This window comes from Leguminivora glycinivorella, chromosome 26, assembly GCF_023078275.1.
Source record: "Leguminivora glycinivorella isolate SPB_JAAS2020 chromosome 26, LegGlyc_1.1, whole genome shotgun sequence".
NCBI lineage: Eukaryota > Metazoa > Arthropoda > Insecta > Lepidoptera > Tortricidae > Leguminivora > Leguminivora glycinivorella.
Window position 1 is genome coordinate 11528190 of NC_062996.1, and position 20172 is coordinate 11548361.

The following is a 20172-nucleotide window of genomic DNA, read 5'->3' on the forward strand; positions in this document are numbered from 1 at the left end:
GCCCGTGCGCCTGGTGACCGTGCAGCACGTGCAGCAAGGTACGTGCGGCTGATGATCCGCCTCGAGCACCGCGCCACCAACACCACCCGCGTGCTGGTGCGCGCCGACACGCCCGTGCGCCTGGTGACCGTGCAGCACGTGCAGCAAGGTACGTGCGGCTGATGATCCGCCTCGAGCACCGCGCCACCAACACCACCCGCGTGCTGGTGCGCGCCGACACGCCCGTGCGCCTGGTGACCGTGCAGCACGTGCAGCAAGGTACGTGCGGCTGATGATCCGCCTCGAGCACCGCGCCACCAACACCACCCGCGTGCTGGTGCGCGCCGACACGCCCGTGCGCCTGGTGACCGTGCAGCACGTGCAGCAAGGTACGTGCGGCTGATGATCCGCCTCGAGCACCGCGCCACCAACACCACCCGCGTGCTGGTGCGCGCCGACACGCCCGTGCGCCTGGTGACCGTGCAGCACGTGCAGCAAGGTACGTGCGGCTGATGATCCGCCTCGAGCACCGCGCCACCAACACCACCCGCGTGCTGGTGCGCGCCGACACGCCCGTGCGCCTGGTCACCGTGCAGCACGTGGAGCAAGGTACGTGACTACCATCAGCTAGGTGATAGTTATATTTTCTATGAAAAAAAAAATAATGCGCGCGGAAGAAGTGAAACATTCTGTCAAGTGAGTGTCACGTTTTGGCTTCTTCCATTTTTTTACTGTTTTAAAAATTTTACACTATCTTTTAAAAAAGAGACAAAATATCAGTCCGGTGCAAGCACTCGTTGAAGTCGCACGCAATCACTCGGTAACCGTAGCCAGTATTCGTAACCTCCAGTGGCTCTCAAAGTTTTCAACATGCGGTGCGCTATTTGTCAGGATAGTGTTACTGATTCTATTCGCTGTGGATCTTGTGGGGGTGACATTGGTTACTGCTGTGCGAACTTAACAGAAACAGAATACAGAAAACTCCCTACTAGTCGAAAGGCGGCATGGAAATGCGTGAGCTGTAAAGGGGGAGGCTCGAGCCGATCGGCATCGCCGGCAGTCACAAAACCGACCGACCTGGACACGATTATGAATGAGCTGCGCGAAATGAAGAAATCCCTGCAGAGCCTTCCTGATCTGGTGAAGGACGTAAAGACTATCAAAACCGAACTTGCAGAAGTGAAGGAATCTTGCGAATTTAGTAACGCCAAAGTCGAAGAGTTTACTTCTCGTTTGGTAGACGTCGAAAAGAAAATTCCGCAATTCGACGCACTCGATGATAAGGTCATGTCACTATCGTCTCAGCTGTGTCATTTACAAAACGAGCTGAACAGCCGAGATCAGTGGTTGCGTCTTAACAACATCGAAATTAAGGGTGTTCCGGTCAAGAACAATGAAAATCTTTTCACAATATTGGAGAAAATTAGTTGCGTGGTGGGACACACGGTACCAAAGACGAGCATAAATTACTTAACACGTATTCCCATTCACAATTCGAAGGAAAAAGCAATTATCGTCAGCTTCACCAATCGCTATATTAAGGAGGATTTTATTGCTTCCGCGCGGCAGAAAAAGACCATATTAGCCGATGACATTGGATACACTAATAACCAACAGAGGATTTTTGTTAATGACCACTTAACGGCGGAAAGCAAAATGTTACTAACTAAAGCAAAATCAATTTTAAAATCTAAGAACTTTAAATATGTGTGGGTAAAGTTTGCAAAAATCCATGCACGGAAAGACGATAATTCGAAAGTCTATATTATAAACAGTGAAAATGATTTAAACAAATTAACTTAGCATGTGTTATATTTATTTTATTGTGTTTGCTTTCATTGCTTAATATAAAATTGTATCTACAGAAAAGTTTGGGAATCGTTTGCCGGTCGACCGGTCCTGTTGCTACTGTAGGCGCTGGGCGCCTTGTCTTATCGCTACTTACATTTTTTTCGCACCGCTTAGGTCAAGCTCACATAATTATATTTGTCTCTGTCTATCGCACATACCTACTACAGTTAATTACTCGCTCTCTCGCACTTATGCAAAATAACTTATGTCTCGTAACAACCGCATATTTTTATACTCGGTCACATCGTTTACATTTAATAATTGCTTTGCCTGTTTACTTAATTATCAAATGTTACCTATATTTCATATTCTTAATTACTCTGTATTTATTCCATGATTATTTTATTTATTACACGCGTTAATGTATTTAAGCGGTAAGGAACCCGGGTACACTTACCCCACTATTTACTATCAGAATGTGAGGGGTCTTCGTTCTAAAACATCTACATTTTATCGCAATTTAATCTCTTCAAATTATGATATAATTTTCTTAACAGAAACTTGGCTTCTGGATGGAGTGTTGGATTCGGAATTGTTCGATGACCGTTATGTCGTTTGGCGGCGGGATCGTGACTCAGCCTTGACTGGACAAAACCGCGGTGGCGGTGTTATCATGTGTGATACTATACAGCACGACCACGGATGATTTTATTAATTCTGATGCGGTACAAATTCACGAAAAAAAATGTACTTTTTTGTACTGACGTTTAAAAAAAATGTACCCTTATGATTTTGGAGTTTCGACATAGGGCCCGGGGTCGTGCTAGGTAGGTACTCCCTGGCACGACCACACTATATTTAATGAGATTTTAAATTTCTGTTGCAGTACAAATTTACGAAAAAAAATGTACTTTTTTGTACTTACCTTTTAAAAAAAAATACCCTCATGGTTTCGGAATTTTGACATGGGGTGTGGTCGTGCTAGATAGGTGGTACTTCCTGGCACGACCACACTATATTTATGTTTAATTTGATGGTCAAATGAATACTAAACAAGTGTTTTGAAATTGTACTATGTAAATTACTTCAAAAACTTAGTGCGGTCGTGCCAGGGAGTACCTATCTAGCACGACCACAACCCATGTCGAAACTCCGAAACCATGAGGGTACTTTTTATAAAAAGGTAAGTACAGAAAAGTACATTTTTTTTCGTGAATTTGTACCACTACAGAAATTAAAAAAATCATTAAATATAGTGTGGTCGTGCCAGGAAGTACCACCTATCTAGCACGACCACACTCCATGTCAAAACTCCGAAACCATGAGGGTATTTTTTTTAAAAGGTAAGTACAAAAAAGTACATTTTTTTTCGTGAATTTGTACTGCAACAGAAATTTAAAATCTCATTAAATATAGTGTGGTCGTGCCAGGGAGTACCTACCTAGCACGACCACGGGCCCTATGTCGAAACTCCAAAATCATAAGGGTACATTTTTTTTAAACGTCAGTACAAAAAAGTACATTTTTTTTCGTGAATTTGTACCGCATCAGAATTAATAAAATCATCCGTGGTCGTGCTGTATAGTATCACACGTTATCATTGCGACTCGTAGGGAATTGGCGGTCGTTCCGCAGCCTACCTTCCACTCATCAGCCGAGGACCTCTGGGTTACGTTATCCATTAAAGGCTGTCGTAATATATTAATTAAACTTCATTTATGTGTCCTATACCTATGTAAACAAAATAATGGATATACGTTTTCCCAACAGTTGTCAAATTATTTAACTAAACTTAGTGATGCAATTTTATGTAACTGCAATGATAAATTTCTAATAATAGGTGATTTTAACCTCAGCAATATCACATGGACTGCGCAGGATTCGTCAATGTCCCCGTCAAATTATAAAACTAATGATGAGTGCACTTTAATAGACGAGTTAAATACATGCAATTTAAGTCAGTATAACGGTGTACTCAACCACCACGGTAAATTGCTGGACCTTGTTCTGTCGAATGATATTGTTTGCGTAACAGAATGTTTTGACCCCCTGGTACCTATTGATCCCTACCATAAAGCACTTTTAATATCGATTAAATACGCTGTAATTAGCTGTCTTAAGCCAGCTCCTCTAACAAAGTATTTTTATAATAAAGGTGACTACGATTCAATTAATATTGAATTAACTATTATTAATTGGGAAGAAGAATTCTCACGGCGCTCGCTAAATGATTCAGTTGAGTATTTCTATTTTATAATTAAACAACTCAGAAATAAATACATACCTAGTAAGAAAATACATAACGACTCATTTCCAAAGTGGTATTCGCCGGCGCTTAAAAAAGCTATTAAAGAAAAGACTAAATACTTAAAAAAATATAAGATATATGGTAACAAATCTGATTTAATTTCATTTCATTTCCAGAGGGACAGAGTTAAAAAGCTTGTGACTGACTGTTTTTCTAATTATATTCAACGCGTTGAAGAAAACATTTCCAAGGACCCTAAACAATTTTGGACATTCATGAAGTCACGCTCTACTTCCCACGGTGTACCTAGTTGTTTAAAATATGGTAACCGTTCGGTCAATTCAGGTTCAGATATATGTGAGGCATTCTCCGAGTATTTCCATACTACTTTTTCAGCACCAAGTACCAACCCAATATCACCTGTCGAGTCTGCGTTTAACTCCGCCTCTCACATATCTCGAATTGTTGTCAATCGTGATGAACTCACTCGGCTGTTACAGTCACTTGATCCATCAAAATCGGCGGGTCCAGATGATTTGCCAAGTCAAATTCTGATAAATTGTGCAAAAACTATCGTTGAACCGATATACTTGTTGTTTAAGCGCTCCTTTGCTGAGTGCTCTGTGCCGTCACTGTGGAAATCAGCCTTTATTACACCGGTCCACAAAAAGGCTCAAAAACCGATATATGCAACTACCGGCCAATTTCTAAGTTGTGTATTATCTCTAAGGTTTTGGAGAAAATAGTTTATCGTCAGGTCTATGGAGCTGTCAAGAACCATTTTAGTCCTACTCAACATGGCTTCCTTCAACGAAGATCTACTGTCTCAAATCTGATACTGCTAAATAACTTTGTTACTGAGGCGATGACTAAAGGTAGTCAAGTTGACGTAATCTACACGGATTATAGCAAGGCGTTCGATAGGATTGACCATGGACTGTTAATTCTCAAGCTTTATAACATGGGAATACATGGAGACCTGTTGCGGTGGTTTATTTCATATATTGACAAAAGATCACAGGCTGTTGTTATTAATAATTATGTATCTAGTTGGATTACTGTTCCAAGTGGCGTCCCTCAAGGTTCGTTATTAGGGCCCCTTTTATTCAACATTTTTGTCAATGACATTAGTGACTGCTTTGTTTTTTCTAAATTACTGAGTTTTGCAGACGATATGAAAATATTTGCTAAAGTAAACTCTATTCACGATTCTGCTTTAATCCAAGATGACCTTATACGCCTTGAATCATACTGCCAATCCAATAAATTGGAACTCAACCCATCCAAGTGCTTTACTTTAACCTTCTCTCGACAACGCAACGTAATTCATACCTCATACTTAATAAAAAATCAACCACTCAAAAGGGTCCAATCTATGAGAGATCTGGGGGTGACGCATGATTCAAAACTTTTATTTGACTCACATATTGAAAATATTATATCTTCAAAAACATTAGGATTCATTATACGGAGTTCTACACACTTCACCCAAGCTAAAACTATTAAAATTCTTTACTGCGCATATGTAAGAAGCAAGCTTGAATATGCATCACAAATTTGGAACCCTCGTTATCATACGTATATCGACCGAATAGAACGCATTCAAAGAAAATTTATTAAGTTCCTTTGTTTTAAATTGAATACTCCATATAGTTCCTCCAACTATTTATTTTTTATTTTTATTTTTTTATTTTTATTTCAAATATGTTACACAGTATGACAGTAAAAACCAAAGCACTGAGTAACTAAAAAACTATATTAACATATGTAAAAAACACCATCTCATTCCTCTAAATAGACGTCGTGACATTGCGGACATAATTTATATTTTAAACATAACCAATGGGAACGTGGACTGCCCCGATTTGCTAGCTGAACTTTCTTTCAATACTCCATCTAGATCCAAGAGACACTTTCCTCCCCTTTCTATTCCCATCTGTACGCGCAACTACCGGCAAAACAGTTTTTTAATACGTGCGAGTAAAAGTTTAAATAAGTTAACGAAAAACTTAGACATAGACATTTTTAACAGTAATATCCAATCTGTGCGGCGTAATCTAGTGAACAATAGCTTTGAGTGAGCTTGCCCTACCCGATGACTGTAGTTTTTTAAAGCAAGTGTGTCATTTAAGCATGATATTTTTTGTTTTGTTTTGTTTAAAATCTAGTTAGATTAAGTAGGTTGCTTAGTATTGCAATGTGATAGTGTAAACCACCTAATAACTCCCAGTATGTTACTATTGGTGGGAACCTGTAATTGGCTTTTTGTAACCTAATTAAGTTAACCTTTCTGTATTAATAGCTGTTGGTTCTCCGAAGAATAATAAATAAATAAATAAATAAATAAATATAGCCTGTCACTTTCCATCCCTTCAACTATCTTCACTTAAAAAAACACGTCAATTCGTCGCTCCGTTCTGCCGTGAAAGACGGACAAACATATAGACACGCTTTCCCATTTATAAAATTAGTATGGATATAAAAAGAATAATGCGCGCGGAAGAAGTGAAGCTTTCTAACATAACCTTAAAAACATTCTGTCAGGTGTCTGTCACGTTCACGTTGCGTTTAGTTATAGGTAGTTTCAACTCAGTTGAGGCCACGCACACTATAACACTGTCATGTAAAGACAACGAGATTTTGAAATTAGTGTTCTTACCGTGTACCGACTGCAGATTCAACAGTGAATTAATAAATATTTTGATTGATTTGATTGATTGATTGAATTGCAAGAAAGACCAAAAAGTTTCTATTATTTTGTTAAGAATTACGTCTATAGAATAATTTTCAAACAAAGCAGAAAATAAAATATCTCGTATGTGATTAATTAATTGTCAGATTATGATTGTAATATTAATCGTAGAAATCAAAGATATTTTATTAGATTGCCTTATTTTATCATCGTAGCTGTTAAAATGGTGTTTACCTATTTTTTCATTACTTATTAGCAGACATAGAAGTCGCAGTAGCAATACGTCAATTAACATAGGGACATCCTTCCGATACAAAATATATCGATAGCTGAATAATTATTTGGAAGTGAAATTTCATATGAGCTATAAAGTTCACCGGATAATACCATTACTGCTTTTAATACCATTAATGATAAGTCTATCAATAAATAATAATATTTTTCAAAAATATATTGATAGTTTTTTTACATTCACTCACTCATTTCATTCATTCATTTTTTTGCAATCAGTACTAATCTTCATTTAGCTGTGTGTGTTATCATTCACTTCAACCTCCGTGGAATTACCTATACTTCCATATTTTTACAGTTTTGTAGGGTAGGCGACCAGGAGGTAAGACCAACGCCAATGTCAACGTGTATATTTATTAAAGATAGGTACTTAGGTATAGGTACATTGCATACATAGCAGGTCATTCAAACTGGTAGGTACTTCCTAGCTACGGAAAACCTTATAGCGGCGGGCAAGGTTGAGCTCATCCACTATAGGTGCAAAGAGCCAAGGGACAGTCTGTGAACCTATCGCCAAGGCACTAGCTACGACCTAGGGTGGATCGGGAGAAGACTGCAGGTGGGCTATCGAACTCCCGAGCCAACGAGACTCGCCAAAGGACAGTCGGAGAACCTATCGCTATGGCAGTCGCTAGCTAACTCATTTGATGCGGCGCGGACGCGGCCTTTTATTTGATTCGTTCGGCTCGCGCATACTGGGGACGCTATTGCACAACACCCTGCATTTTATGATTAAGCACTGAGACTTGGCACAGGTTGTTCCTTGGGTGGCCCTGAGTAGATAAAGATCGGGAGGCATTGAGAGCCCCCCTTAATTTAGGAGGGAAGAGGGGGGAAGGCTGGCGCCGCCGCGCTTCCTTTGAAACCATATTTCTCTAAAACTATACAAAATAGGGCATGCGATATATCATTTTCGGATAAATGAAGGACGAGGAATTCATTTTTGGAACAAAAAAAATGTATTTTAGAACAAAAATACAAAATAAAATGGGAAAATCTGAAAACGAGATTTTTTTTTATACATATTATTGCACATTTTATGAAAACTGTAATGGTTTTTTCTAAATAAAAAATATTATTTAATAGCTACATTTATCTAGTTTTAGAAAATGTATAATTTGTTATAGAAATATATTATAGGACGAGTGATAAAAAATAATTTACATCGCCCGATAGGGTGATTTGAATGCTCATTTCAATAAGTTTTGTCAATGATTTCAGGTATAATCACTATTTTTAACACACGAAAGCCGTAATCATTGTAGTTTATGGCTATTTTAGTGATTAATGTACTTAAAATAAAAAAAAATACAAAATTTTTAAAAAATATTCAAAATGTGATATTTTTTTTTAACATTATCCTATTTTGTTCTTTCTACACAATATATATCTAAAAGCAATAAATATCAATAAAAAGCCACATTTATACAGTTTATAAAAATATATAGTTTGTTATATAAATATATTACGAAACGCGAGATAAAAAATAATGAAAATGAAAATTTTAATGTACATCTTACGTTGCATTATTCGATGAGGTGAGGTAAAGGTACTACCCGCTATGCAGTGGAGTTCGTCTAGTAATACAGAAATATACTTATTCTAATAACGTTTACACATGTAGGTATATCACGACCCAGTACAGAAAATTGTAAAAGTCCTATAATATAGTTTATTTTGATTGTAAAATAAAATTGCATGTGACTTATATTGCAAAAAAATGTCTTAATCACGTTCTCCTCTCCTAAAGCAGTTCTGCATGCATAGGCTTGAAGATTTTTTAGTTTACTAGCAGAATTTAGTTACTTCCTTTGGGCCCCCTTAAATCGGTTTTACCCATCCATAAAAGATAAAATAAAAATCGTCATATTCTTCCTTTCAGTATCAATGATAGTTAGTTATTGCGCAATAGTGCCATAAAAAATAAACTAGATTCGTATTAGCATTAAACATTAATGATTTTTGAACTAAGACATTGCTTTTGTACAAAGGAGAACCTCAAAAAATGGTCTGACTAGACGAAAACATGTGTATCGGGGCTAGTACTCAAGGCTCTCAAAAAGTGTAGCTATTTTGAGTTATTCAAATAAAACAACATGAATAGTCTGAATTTAATTATGTATATATCACAACATCCACTGCATAAGCACATCAGCTCCGAACATTTAATTTAATAGTTATTTGTTATACAAGGGGGCAAAGTTGTATTTTAACGCCGAGTGTGGAAGTGAAAAACGAGCAAGTGAAAGGATTCTACAGTTGAACCACGAGCGAAGCGAGTGGTTCGAGAATAGAATCCTGAACTTGCGAGTTTTTTAACACACGAGAAGTAAAATACATTTGCACCCGAGTGTAACACAAAACTTTTCCCCTCACTATAGCGAGGAAACTACAACGCAAAAAATGCGTTTATCACTGCTTCTAATAGTTCCACAGGTGGTAAATCATCTTTATTACTAGATTCACCTACTTTTATCACTTTTAAAGCAGTTATTTTGACTTTATTCAAGGTCAAATTACTTTACCCACTAGTGGATAAAATGCGTTTTTACCCGCTGGTATTAAAGTGTAAACACGCTGGTAAAAACACGTGTTTCCGAGCTAGTGAGGGGAAAAAAGTATTTTTTTACGGTTGCACCTTACGCGGCACTGTTTTTTATTACACCTGCATCCGACAATTTCGAGGCATGTTTCTGCAGCAACAGGCAACGTTGCGGGCAAGTAGGCTCCCAAATCCCAATTGTTACAGACTTTCGTCCAGCCACAAGTAGAAAATAATGGCAAATTTTGAATTGGGTTTAGTTGACCCCATACATGGACACCTTGATATACCTATAACCCTTACAAAAATGGTGCAAGGCAGCTTTTGTCGGTGAAATGCTGTTAATTTGGCGGTCTTTTTTGGTTAATAACTATTTTCGGCACTCGTTAACCAAAGTACAGGACGCAGATCTGGAATAATAAATATGTCAAGTAAGAATTATCCATAAATTATGCAAATCATATAGATAACTACTATTTCACAAGATGTATGTATTAGGATCAGATGTATATATCTGACCTATCATATCAATCGATCATTTCATGTAATATAAATAGTTAAATTCAGACTATATAGGAGTATGTTGTTTAATTTGAAGTACTCTAAATAACTACACTTTTTGAGAGCTTTGAGTACCTTTACCTCACCTCATCGAATCATACAAGCTGACCCGTACCGTACATCAAGATCGCCCTGCCACGTCACTTTCATTATTTTTTATCTCGCGTTTCGTAATATATTTATATAACAAACTATATATTTTTATAAACTGTATAAATGTGGCTTTTTATTGATATTTATTGCTTTTAGATATATATTGTGTAGAAAGAACAAAATAGGATAATGTTAAAAAAAATTATCACATTTTTAATATTTTTTAAAATTTTTGTATTTTTTTTTATTTTAAGTACATTAATCACTAAAATAGCCATAAACTACAATGATTACGGCTTTCGTGTGTTAAAAATAGTGATCATACCTGAAATCATTGACAAAACTTATTGAAATGAGCATTCAAATCACCCTATCGGGCGATGTAAATTATTTTTTATCACTCATCCTATAATATATTTCTATAACAAATTAAACATTTTCTAAAACTAGATAAATGTTGCTATTAAATAATATTTTTTATTTAGAAAAAACCATTACAGTTTTCATAAAATGTGCAATAATATGTATAAAAAAAAATCTCGTTTTCAGATTTTCCCATTTTATTTTGTATTTTTGTTCTAAAATACATTTTTTTTGTTCCAAAAATGAATTCCTCGTCCTTCATTTATCCGAAAATGATATATTGCATGCCCTATTTTGTATAGTTTTAGAGAAATATGGTTTCAAAGGAAGCGCGGAGGCGCCAGCCTTCCCCCCCTCCTCCCTCCTAAATTAAGGGGGGCTCTCGATGCCTCCCGATCTTTATCTACTCAGGGCCACCCAATGAACAACTGTGCCAAGTCTCAGTGCTTAATCATAAAATGCAGGGTTCCCATACAAGACATAGCAATAGCGTCCCCAGTAGCAGATCTTCGGGCGCGCTCGGCGGCTCGTTGCTGTGACGCGCTCAAGGTCGCGCGCGGTTATAATTTGTCTTGTTACATTCTCCCCCTCTGGTACTCGGTAACGTCCCGTAAGAGTACCAGAATCCATAGTGTTACATTCTCCCCCTCTGGTGCTCGATGACGTCCCGTGAGAGTACCAGGATCCATAGTGTTACATTCTCTACCTCTGGTGCTCGATGACGTCCCGTGAGTATACCAGGATATTAGGATCTGTGTCACGATGTCTGAGATCTTCACCAATTTCGTCGATATGAGAGGGTGTTCATCAACCCTCCCCCTGGAGTGAAGGTGGTTCAGTAGTACATTGAGAACAACTGCATTGATGTCACTGTGAAATCCTTTGCTGACGTCTTCACAGTATTTTGTTACTACCCTCTTTGTAGTTGATACGTCGTTTGCCTCCTTATTTATTTCGCGTAGTCCCATTTTATGTGTAGAGTACTTTAGAAAAATAATGTAGGGTAGATGCAACTTCTTCTTTACAAGAGTGGGTAGTTGACAAAATTGAGCTTGTCAACTCATGATGTAGAAAACCAAGGGACAGTCTTTGAACCTGTCGCCAAGGGACCTAACGAGCCTGGGAGAAGACTGCATGTGGGCTATCGAACTCCCAGCCCAATGTGACTCGCCAAAGGACAGTCTGTGAACCTATCGCTAAGGCGGCCGCTCGCTAACTCATTTGATGCGGCGCGGACGCGGCCTTTTATTTGATTCGTTCGGCTCGCGCAGATCTTCGGGCGCGCTCGGCGGCTCGTTGCTGTGACGCGCTCAAGGTCGCGCGCGGTTATAATTTGTCTTGTTACAGTTTTAAATATTTTACATTGCTAATTGCTCAAATTATTGAAAAAATCAAACTCATGCAAAACGGACAAGTTCTCACTTCAAAAATTGGCATATTCCTAGCATTAGTCTAGCATTTTTTCATAATTGTCGTTGGCAAGGCAACACTTAGGTTTATACTCAATAATTTAATTTGTTTTTAGATTGTTAAAGTAACTTAGATTTAGAGAGTAAACTAAGTAATATTTTCATTAGACTAATATTGACCGGGATATAGACCGTGATTACCTTTTTGATTTCGTCGAGCTCCCGATATTTTGACGCAGTTGCATGCATCATGATCATTAGAAACTGAAGAAGGCGGATATATGTCAAAGTTGCGCAGACAGCGCGCGATCTACCCTCCTTCGCGGGTGCGTTCCCGCATCCCTGATTGTTGATGACGATGTGTCCCTGGTTGTTGATGTAGTAATGTGTTGCAGAGCACACAGAGCCAGTGGCGGCGCTGTGCCTGTGCCTCGCCGCGGAGGCCATCCAGCGCATCTGCTCGCGCGGCGTCGCGCGCGCCGGCGCCGTGCCCGCCCTGCTGCGCCGCTGCGCCGCCATCGCCAGGGTGAGTACACACACGCACACACACACACACGTGGCGCCGCCGCCGTCGCCAGGGTGAGTACACACCAGTGGCGGGGCGTGAAAATTTTCGTTGGTAAAGCCGGAGGGGTTTTTGGAATCTGTTTTTTATGGACTTCTACAGATACTAGATAATTTTAGGGAACCCGTTGGGAATCGAGTTGTATCGACGCTCCGCCACTGGTACACACACACACGCACACGATTTGCTGGAGTTCTCGTTTTTACGCTCCTACTTATATAGGTACTATGTTTTTTCATCAGACTTTTTATTAAATAAAAAAAAACACGTTATAAAAAGTTAGATACGGTAGTAGATTTTTCATCATTCCTTTGGATGAACGATTTTTCTATAACTCGAAACATTTAGGTAGTGTGCGAGTGTGGAGAAATAGTATTTTATACAATCGTGATATAATACAAAGCATTTCAGTCGAGTACCATGTCCTGAATAATAAGAGTGAAAAGCTTAATTATATCACTATTGTATACAATACTTTTTCTTAATTTAGAATTACCTAGCAACCAATTGTTTGTAATAACCGTCTCTGATTGGTCGATAACGCGATAGATAAAAAAAATGTGTTTCAGGTGCGGAAAAATTTGCCAGGTATCGCAAATTAGTATAGAACTTATATGAAGCTCTATTTTTAAAATTTTTTAGTTAACTAAAGTGAAGTGTAATGAAATTTTATAGTTGACTAAGTGCCAAAGGCTATCCAACACTGAAAAGTCAGCACGTACACTACGTACAGTTTAGTCTGTGGTGTCCTAATTGACAGATTAAAGACGACGAATTAAAATTGTATTGAATGGTGCAGGTGGCGCTGCACTGGGGCCGCTGCATGCGGCAGGCGAGCGCCACGCTCGCCTTCTCGCTCTCAGAAGACGGCCGTCTCTCTCTCAAGGTACACTTATCCATTCACCACTGTTTCGCTCACAATGTTTACGTTTGTTCTTTTAATTTGTTTTTTTTTTTGTGTTGTGGAAAAAATTAATTTATAGGATGCCGGTCATCAAATATCGGATCGAGTCGAGTATTCTGAGAACGCATTAAGGGTCACTTGCACCACCGAAAATGAAGGGTTAACCCGAGTGTAACCCACCACTTTATATGGAATTTGACAGTTGACAGCCCACTAACCTTGAGTTAAGCGCGTGGTGCAAGTGGCCCCAAGTGTCATAGATGGGATAGAGCCAACCTGAACGCTATCTAGCGGAATGATTCGGACGACTTCTTAAATTTGCCTCAAAATTCAAATATAATTTGTATTCGTTCGTTCATAAGGACGCGGCCATTTTATTTTACTTGACTTAGTGCGTGTCTCACTGTCGGGCAAAGGCCTCTCCCCTGGTTCTTCATGACTCCGCTCCTCCGGCCAATTATACAGGATGGTAAAGGTCTCATCCCGCCATCTTCGCCCTTCCAATCTTGTCGGTGGCCGAGCGCATCCGCCCGGACGCATGCGATATGTGATCGCGGGCCCCATTTAAGCCTGGCGGTTGTTTTGCCACCGTCAGCGATGCGAGTTTCGGAGCGGGCGTAGCGTTCGGGTCGGGCGCATATCTTTTTAACGGCTAGAACGCTGCGCTCTATTTGGCAAATTTATTTTTTAACTTACGTATTGAAATGATATATCGCAGGTGGCGAACATCCCGCTGCGCTCGATCTGGGAGGTGACGCTGCGCATCGAGCTGGCGGAGTGTGGGGCGGGGGCGCCGCACCCGCGCGCGTGCGACCTCACCGTCACGCCCGTCGTGGCCGCCTGGGCGCCTGCGCACTCCGAGCTGCACGCCCTCGCCGCCGCCGTGCCCGCCGACTGGGGCCACGTGCCGCGCACCGTGTGGTGAGTGTGTAGTGTGCTGTCGGAGCCGGGCCCGGCGCGCCGCACCCGCGCGCGTGCGACCTCACCGTCACGCCCGTCGTGGCCGCCTGGGCGCCTGCGCACTCCGAGCTGCACGCCCTCGCCGCCGCCGTGCCCGCCGACTGGGGCCACGTGCCGCGCACCGTGTGGTGAGTGTGTAGTGTGCTGTCGGAGCCGGGCCCGGCGCGCCGCACCCGCGCGCGTGCGACCTCACCGTCACGCCCGTCGTGGCCGCCTGGGCGCCTGCGCACTCCGAGCTGCACGCCCTCGCCGCCGCCGTGCCCGCCGACTGGGGCCACGTGCCGCGCACCGTGTGGTGAGTGTGTAGTGTGCTGTCGGAGCCGGGCCCGGCGCGCCGCACCCGCGCGCGTGCGACCTCACCGTCACGCCCGTCGTGGCCGCCTGGGCGCCTGCGCACTCCGAGCTGCACGCCCTCGCCGCCGCCGTGCCCGCCGACTGGGGCCACGTGCCGCGCACCGTGTGGTGAGTGTGTAGTGTGCTGTCGGAGCCGGGCCCGGCGCGCCGCACCCGCGCGCGTGCGACCTCACCGTCACGCCCGTCGTGGCCGCCTGGGCGCCTGCGCACTCCGAGCTGCACGCCCTCGCCGCCGCCGTGCCCGCCGACTGGGGCCACGTGCCGCGCACCGTGTGGTGAGTGTGTAGTGTGCTGTCGGAGCCGGGCCCGGCGCGCCGCACCCGCGCGCGTGCGACCTCACCGTCACGCCCGTCGTGGCCGCCTGGGCGCCTGCGCACTCCGAGCTGCACGCCCTCGCCGCCGCCGTGCCCGCCGACTGGGGCCACGTGCCGCGCACCGTGTGGTGAGTGTGTAGTGTGCTGTCGGAGCCGGGCCCGGCGCGCCGCACCCGCGCGCGTGCGACCTCACCGTCACGCCCGTCGTGGCCGCCTGGGCGCCTGCGCACTCCGAGCTGCACGCCCTCGCCGCCGCCGTGCCCGCCGACTGGGGCCACGTGCCGCGCACCGTGTGGTGAGTGTGTAGTGTGCTGTCGGAGCCGGGCCCGGCGCGCCGCACCCGCGCGCGTGCGACCTCACCGTCACGCCCGTCGTGGCCGCCTGGGCGCCTGCGCACTCCGAGCTGCACGCCCTCGCCGCCGCCGTGCCCGCCGACTGGGGCCACGTGCCGCGCACCGTGTGGTGAGTGTGTAGTGTGCTGTCGGAGCCGGGCCCGGCGCGCCGCACCCGCGCGCGTGCGACCTCACCGTCACGCCCGTCGTGGCCGCCTGGGCGCCTGCGCACTCCGAGCTGCACGCCCTCGCCGCCGCCGTGCCCGCCGACTGGGGCCACGTGCCGCGCACCGTGTGGTGAGTGTGTAGTGTGCTGTCGGAGCCGGGCCCGGCGCGCCGCACCCGCGCGCGTGCGACCTCACCGTCACGCCCGTCGTGGCCGCCTGGGCGCCTGCGCACTCCGAGCTGCACGCCCTCGCCGCCGCCGTGCCCGCCGACTGGGGCCACGTGCCGCGCACCGTGTGGTGAGTGTGTAGTGTGCTGTCGGAGCCGGGCCCGGCGCGCCGCACCCGCGCGCGTGCGACCTCACCGTCACGCCCGTCGTGGCCGCCTGGGCGCCTGCGCACTCCGAGCTGCACGCCCTCGCCGCCGCCGTGCCCGCCGACTGGGGCCACGTGCCGCGCACCGTGTGGTGAGTGTGTAGTGTGCTGTCGGAGCCGGGCCCGGCGCGCCGCACCCGCGCGCGTGCGACCTCACCGTCACGCCCGTCGTGGCCGCCTGGGCGCCTGCGCACTCCGAGCTGCACGCCCTCGCCGCCGCCGTGCCCGCCGACTGGGGCCACGTGCCGCGCACCGTGTGGTGAGTGTGTAGTGTGCTGTCGGAGCCGGGCCCGGCGCGCCGCACCCGCGCGCGTGCGACCTCACCGTCACGCCCGTCGTGGCCGCCTGGGCGCCTGCGCACTCCGAGCTGCACGCCCTCGCCGCCGCCGTGCCCGCCGACTGGGGCCACGTGCCGCGCACCGTGTGGTGAGTGTGTAGTGTGCTGTCGGAGCCGGGCCCGGCGCGCCGCACCCGCGCGCGTGCGACCTCACCGTCACGCCCGTCGTGGCCGCCTGGGCGCCTGCGCACTCCGAGCTGCACGCCCTCGCCGCCGCCGTGCCCGCCGACTGGGGCCACGTGCCGCGCACCGTGTGGTGAGTGTGTAGTGTGCTGTCGGAGCCGGGCCCGGCGCGCCGCACCCGCGCGCGTGCGACCTCACCGTCACGCCCGTCGTGGCCGCCTGGGCGCCTGCGCACTCCGAGCTGCACGCCCTCGCCGCCGCCGTGCCCGCCGACTGGGGCCACGTGCCGCGCACCGTGTGGTGAGTGTGTAGTGTGCTGTCGGAGCCGGGCCCGGCGCGCCGCACCCGCGCGCGTGCGACCTCACCGTCACGCCCGTCGTGGCCGCCTGGGCGCCTGCGCACTCCGAGCTGCACGCCCTCGCCGCCGCCGTGCCCGCCGACTGGGGCCACGTGCCGCGCACCGTGTGGTGAGTGTGTAGTGTGCTGTCGGAGCCGGGCCCGGCGCGCCGCACCCGCGCGCGTGCGACCTCACCGTCACGCCCGTCGTGGCCGCCTGGGCGCCTGCGCACTCCGAGCTGCACGCCCTCGCCGCCGCCGTGCCCGCCGACTGGGGCCACGTGCCGCGCACCGTGTGGTGAGTGTGTAGTGTGCTGTCGGAGCCGGGCCCGGCGCGCCGCACCCGCGCGCGTGCGACCTCACCGTCACGCCCGTCGTGGCCGCCTGGGCGCCTGCGCACTCCGAGCTGCACGCCCTCGCCGCCGCCGTGCCCGCCGACTGGGGCCACGTGCCGCGCACCGTGTGGTGAGTGTGTAGTGTGCTGTCGGAGCCGGGCCCGGCGCGGACTTTATAACTTCTTATATTATTTTAGTGTTATATTCAAACTAGGGTTTCGATATATTTTAAAGAATTGGCAAAAAAATATAATGTACCTATAATTATTTTGATGCCAATAAATCAAAGATTTGTATAATAGAAAAAATACCTTCAATTAGGTATTAGTTGATTTGGTAGTAACTTTGAAAATTGACTGGTATCACCCATGTGTGACAGTGATGACGTCACTGAATAATGTTGACATTGTCAGTAAGTGCGAGAGGGACACCGGCCCACACAGTGCCCTCTCATGTGGACACACCTTCTGACCTAACTACTCATTCTGGCTTAACTATAATTATGTGAGCAACACGAACTGTTCTCATACGAAAGTGACTCAATACTCGCCACATGCTAAACGGTTTGCATAGACGGTGGCGCCCCCTATTACTTTCCACTCTGTGGCCTGAAGAACTGAATGTACACCGACCAGCAATCCGATCGACTGAAGTGTCGCTCACATAACGTTTTTTTATAACAAGTATTCATTTTGTTATTGTTGTTGCAGGAAAGTGTTCAAATATCTGAAGAACAAGAGGCCAGAAGACGATTTCCTCACCTTGTAACATACACACACACAAACAGACACACTGCAATAAACCACTGTCATGGGCGAGACTTGAACTCGCGACAGTGAATCACTAGCCCATGCTCTGCCAACTGAGCAACCGAGACCCGACCATTACCGTAAGGATCCTGTACGTCTCTAGATCTCAGAAGAAAATCGTCGAAAGATTCTACAATTAATCACTTATCAAATCATGAAACCTGTTAAAAAATCTGCGCATTATTATGTAGTCGCAATAATAGATTTTATAAAATTCGCCAAAACCAGTAGATACGGCCTGAACATACTGACTCACATAACTAACTATTACATAACTTATAGAACTTAGTTTATAAACTTAAGCGCAAAATTTGATCTATGACCACAAGACTGATTTTAAATACCTTACTAACACTAACATTACTATAACTACAAAAGTAAGTAAACCATTGAACTGATAAAAAAAAAATGTATGAGAATGTATTAGTAGGTTGTGTCCCACGGGAGCAAAATGAGGCTTTCCAGCGAAAGTTTGTATAGAATCCTGAGCATAGTGAGGGGTTCCAGTGTACACGCCAGGAAATAATTTTGCGACCCTGTCACACACTCTGCTTTTCACATTAAGTGTGAGAGAGAGGGTGGTTGCTTGACAAATGTAAGTATAAGAGTCAGTTTAAGCTACGTCGGTAGCGATTTTGATTACACAGAGTATGAAAGTTAAAAATGTCATTATTTCATAGAGGTATGAAGATAACCCTTTAATCAGTAGCGGCATAACCACAAAATGAAAAGTTTGAAAAACCCCCGACATGGTGGATCGATTTTCATGAAACATGGCTAAGAACTCTTCATTTTCATTTCTTTATTAGCATTCACACACTATACAGTCTATATTATAATATACAGTACAGCAAATGAAACCCCTTGAGGTGTAGCAAAAGATAAAATTACAGAATAGTCAATAAGTCAAGTAACTCCCGAATAACTCAGCTTTCAAATAAAAACTAAATCTAAATCTGTTTATTCGTTCGGGAGCTACGATGTCACTGACAAACACTACAGACAGACAGACACGTCAAACTTATAACACCCCACCGTTTTTGCGTCGGGGGTTGAACATACTTTCCGTCATACTTGAAACAAAAACGCATCTACAATAAGAATTACAGTTCAAAATCGAATGAGTAGAAACAAACGTTAAGTGGTTAACCCGTAAATGCATGACCTTGACAAAGATTTATTCAAATTTGAATTTTGACATGCTGTCAATAGAGTCAAAAATGTATATACATCACTATGCATTTAAGGGTTAACAGTTTGGAGTAAGTGCGTTTTGTCATTATCCGATCTGATATCGGATGTAAGCGCCATCTTTGACATTTGCCTTTGATATTCTTCCCACATCGGATAGTATAATGTGAAAACGCTCTAACACTCGCACGGGGTATGCTATCAAATTCGCGCCCAATTTATCTACAACTGCCTCTGTCCATCCATCCAGCTACAGTAGATGGATCAAACGTTTTGTAATAGTGTCAAAATATATTGAACTACACCGTGTTTTTTTTAATTCCGTTAACTTTAAGGGAAGGTTCTTTAGGTACAATACAATTAATTTCTCTAAGAAACTATAGCGTCCTAACTCACGGTAATCGAATTATTAAAAAAATAAATTGAATTACTGAATACGTGTGTGGAGCTCCTTACCGCTTCCTTATATTATTTGTTTTGACATGTGCTGTCAGAAACTTGACACTGAATTTAATCGAAGAGGATCGAATTTCTAGAGAGTTACTGCCAAAGAATAATGTGTAGTCACAGTGCATAGACTGCCATCTCTCGACACAAGCTTAAAACTTTTGTTCTTTTGAACCTCAGTTTTGACAATTTGGCCCATATTGTTAGCTTGATATGTGTTAAAATATCAAATATCATTATTAGAGCCATCTAGCCGAAAGTCCCCCAAAGGTGTATCGCCATCTAGGCCGCCGTACCTTTTTCTCTATGGTTCCAGGGTGCGTTTTTTTCTTAGACTTTATCTGTCTGTACTGTACGGAGTTACATATGTCTTTGCTTTAATGTTATGATTAAGGTCCTCTCATACATACATACATATAATCACGCCTGTATCCCATAATGGGGTAGGCAGAGCACATGAACTACTAAGTTTCAGTGCCACTCTTGGCAAAAAGGGGTTGAAAGAAGTCCAAATTGTGTCCAAATCCTCTCATACTAATTTATTTATCAAAGAAAAAAAACGAATTTAGTGAAAAGCGATATAAAGGCTGATTTTTGATGACGAATTTAACGGAAAACAAAAAAAACACGGTGTAGAATGTACCTCTTGTGACAACA

At 44.7% G+C, this 20172-nt stretch overlaps 1 protein-coding gene across 1 annotated transcript; it reads left to right on the forward strand.

The window, feature by feature from the left end:
• The first annotated feature begins 268 nt into the window (after positions 1–268).
• On the forward strand, positions 269–19738 carry LOC125239789. Its single transcript, XM_048147475.1, has 5 exons — positions 269–478; positions 12365–12495; positions 13334–13420; positions 14157–14359; positions 17779–19738. The coding sequence occupies exons 1-5, from the start codon at positions 382–384 to the stop codon at positions 17834–17836; spliced, it is 576 nt and encodes a 191-aa protein (XP_048003432.1). The 5' UTR covers positions 269–381; the 3' UTR covers positions 17837–19738.
• The last annotated feature ends 434 nt before the right edge of the window (positions 19739–20172 follow it).

What these genes read in the sequence shown, in the direction of transcription:
- LOC125239789 (XM_048147475.1), top strand. Translation starts at nt 382, where the DNA reads ATGATCCGCCTCGAGCACCGCGCCACCAACACCACCCGCGTGCTGGTG. An exon ending in CGTGCAGCACGTGCAGCAAG is followed by an intron (nt 479 to 12,364) that starts GTACGTGCGGCT and finishes AATGTGTTGCAG; the next exon opens with AGCACACAGAGCCAGTGGCG. An exon ending in ACGGCCGTCTCTCTCTCAAG is followed by an intron (nt 13,421 to 14,156) that starts GTACACTTATCC and finishes GATATATCGCAG; the next exon opens with GTGGCGAACATCCCGCTGCG.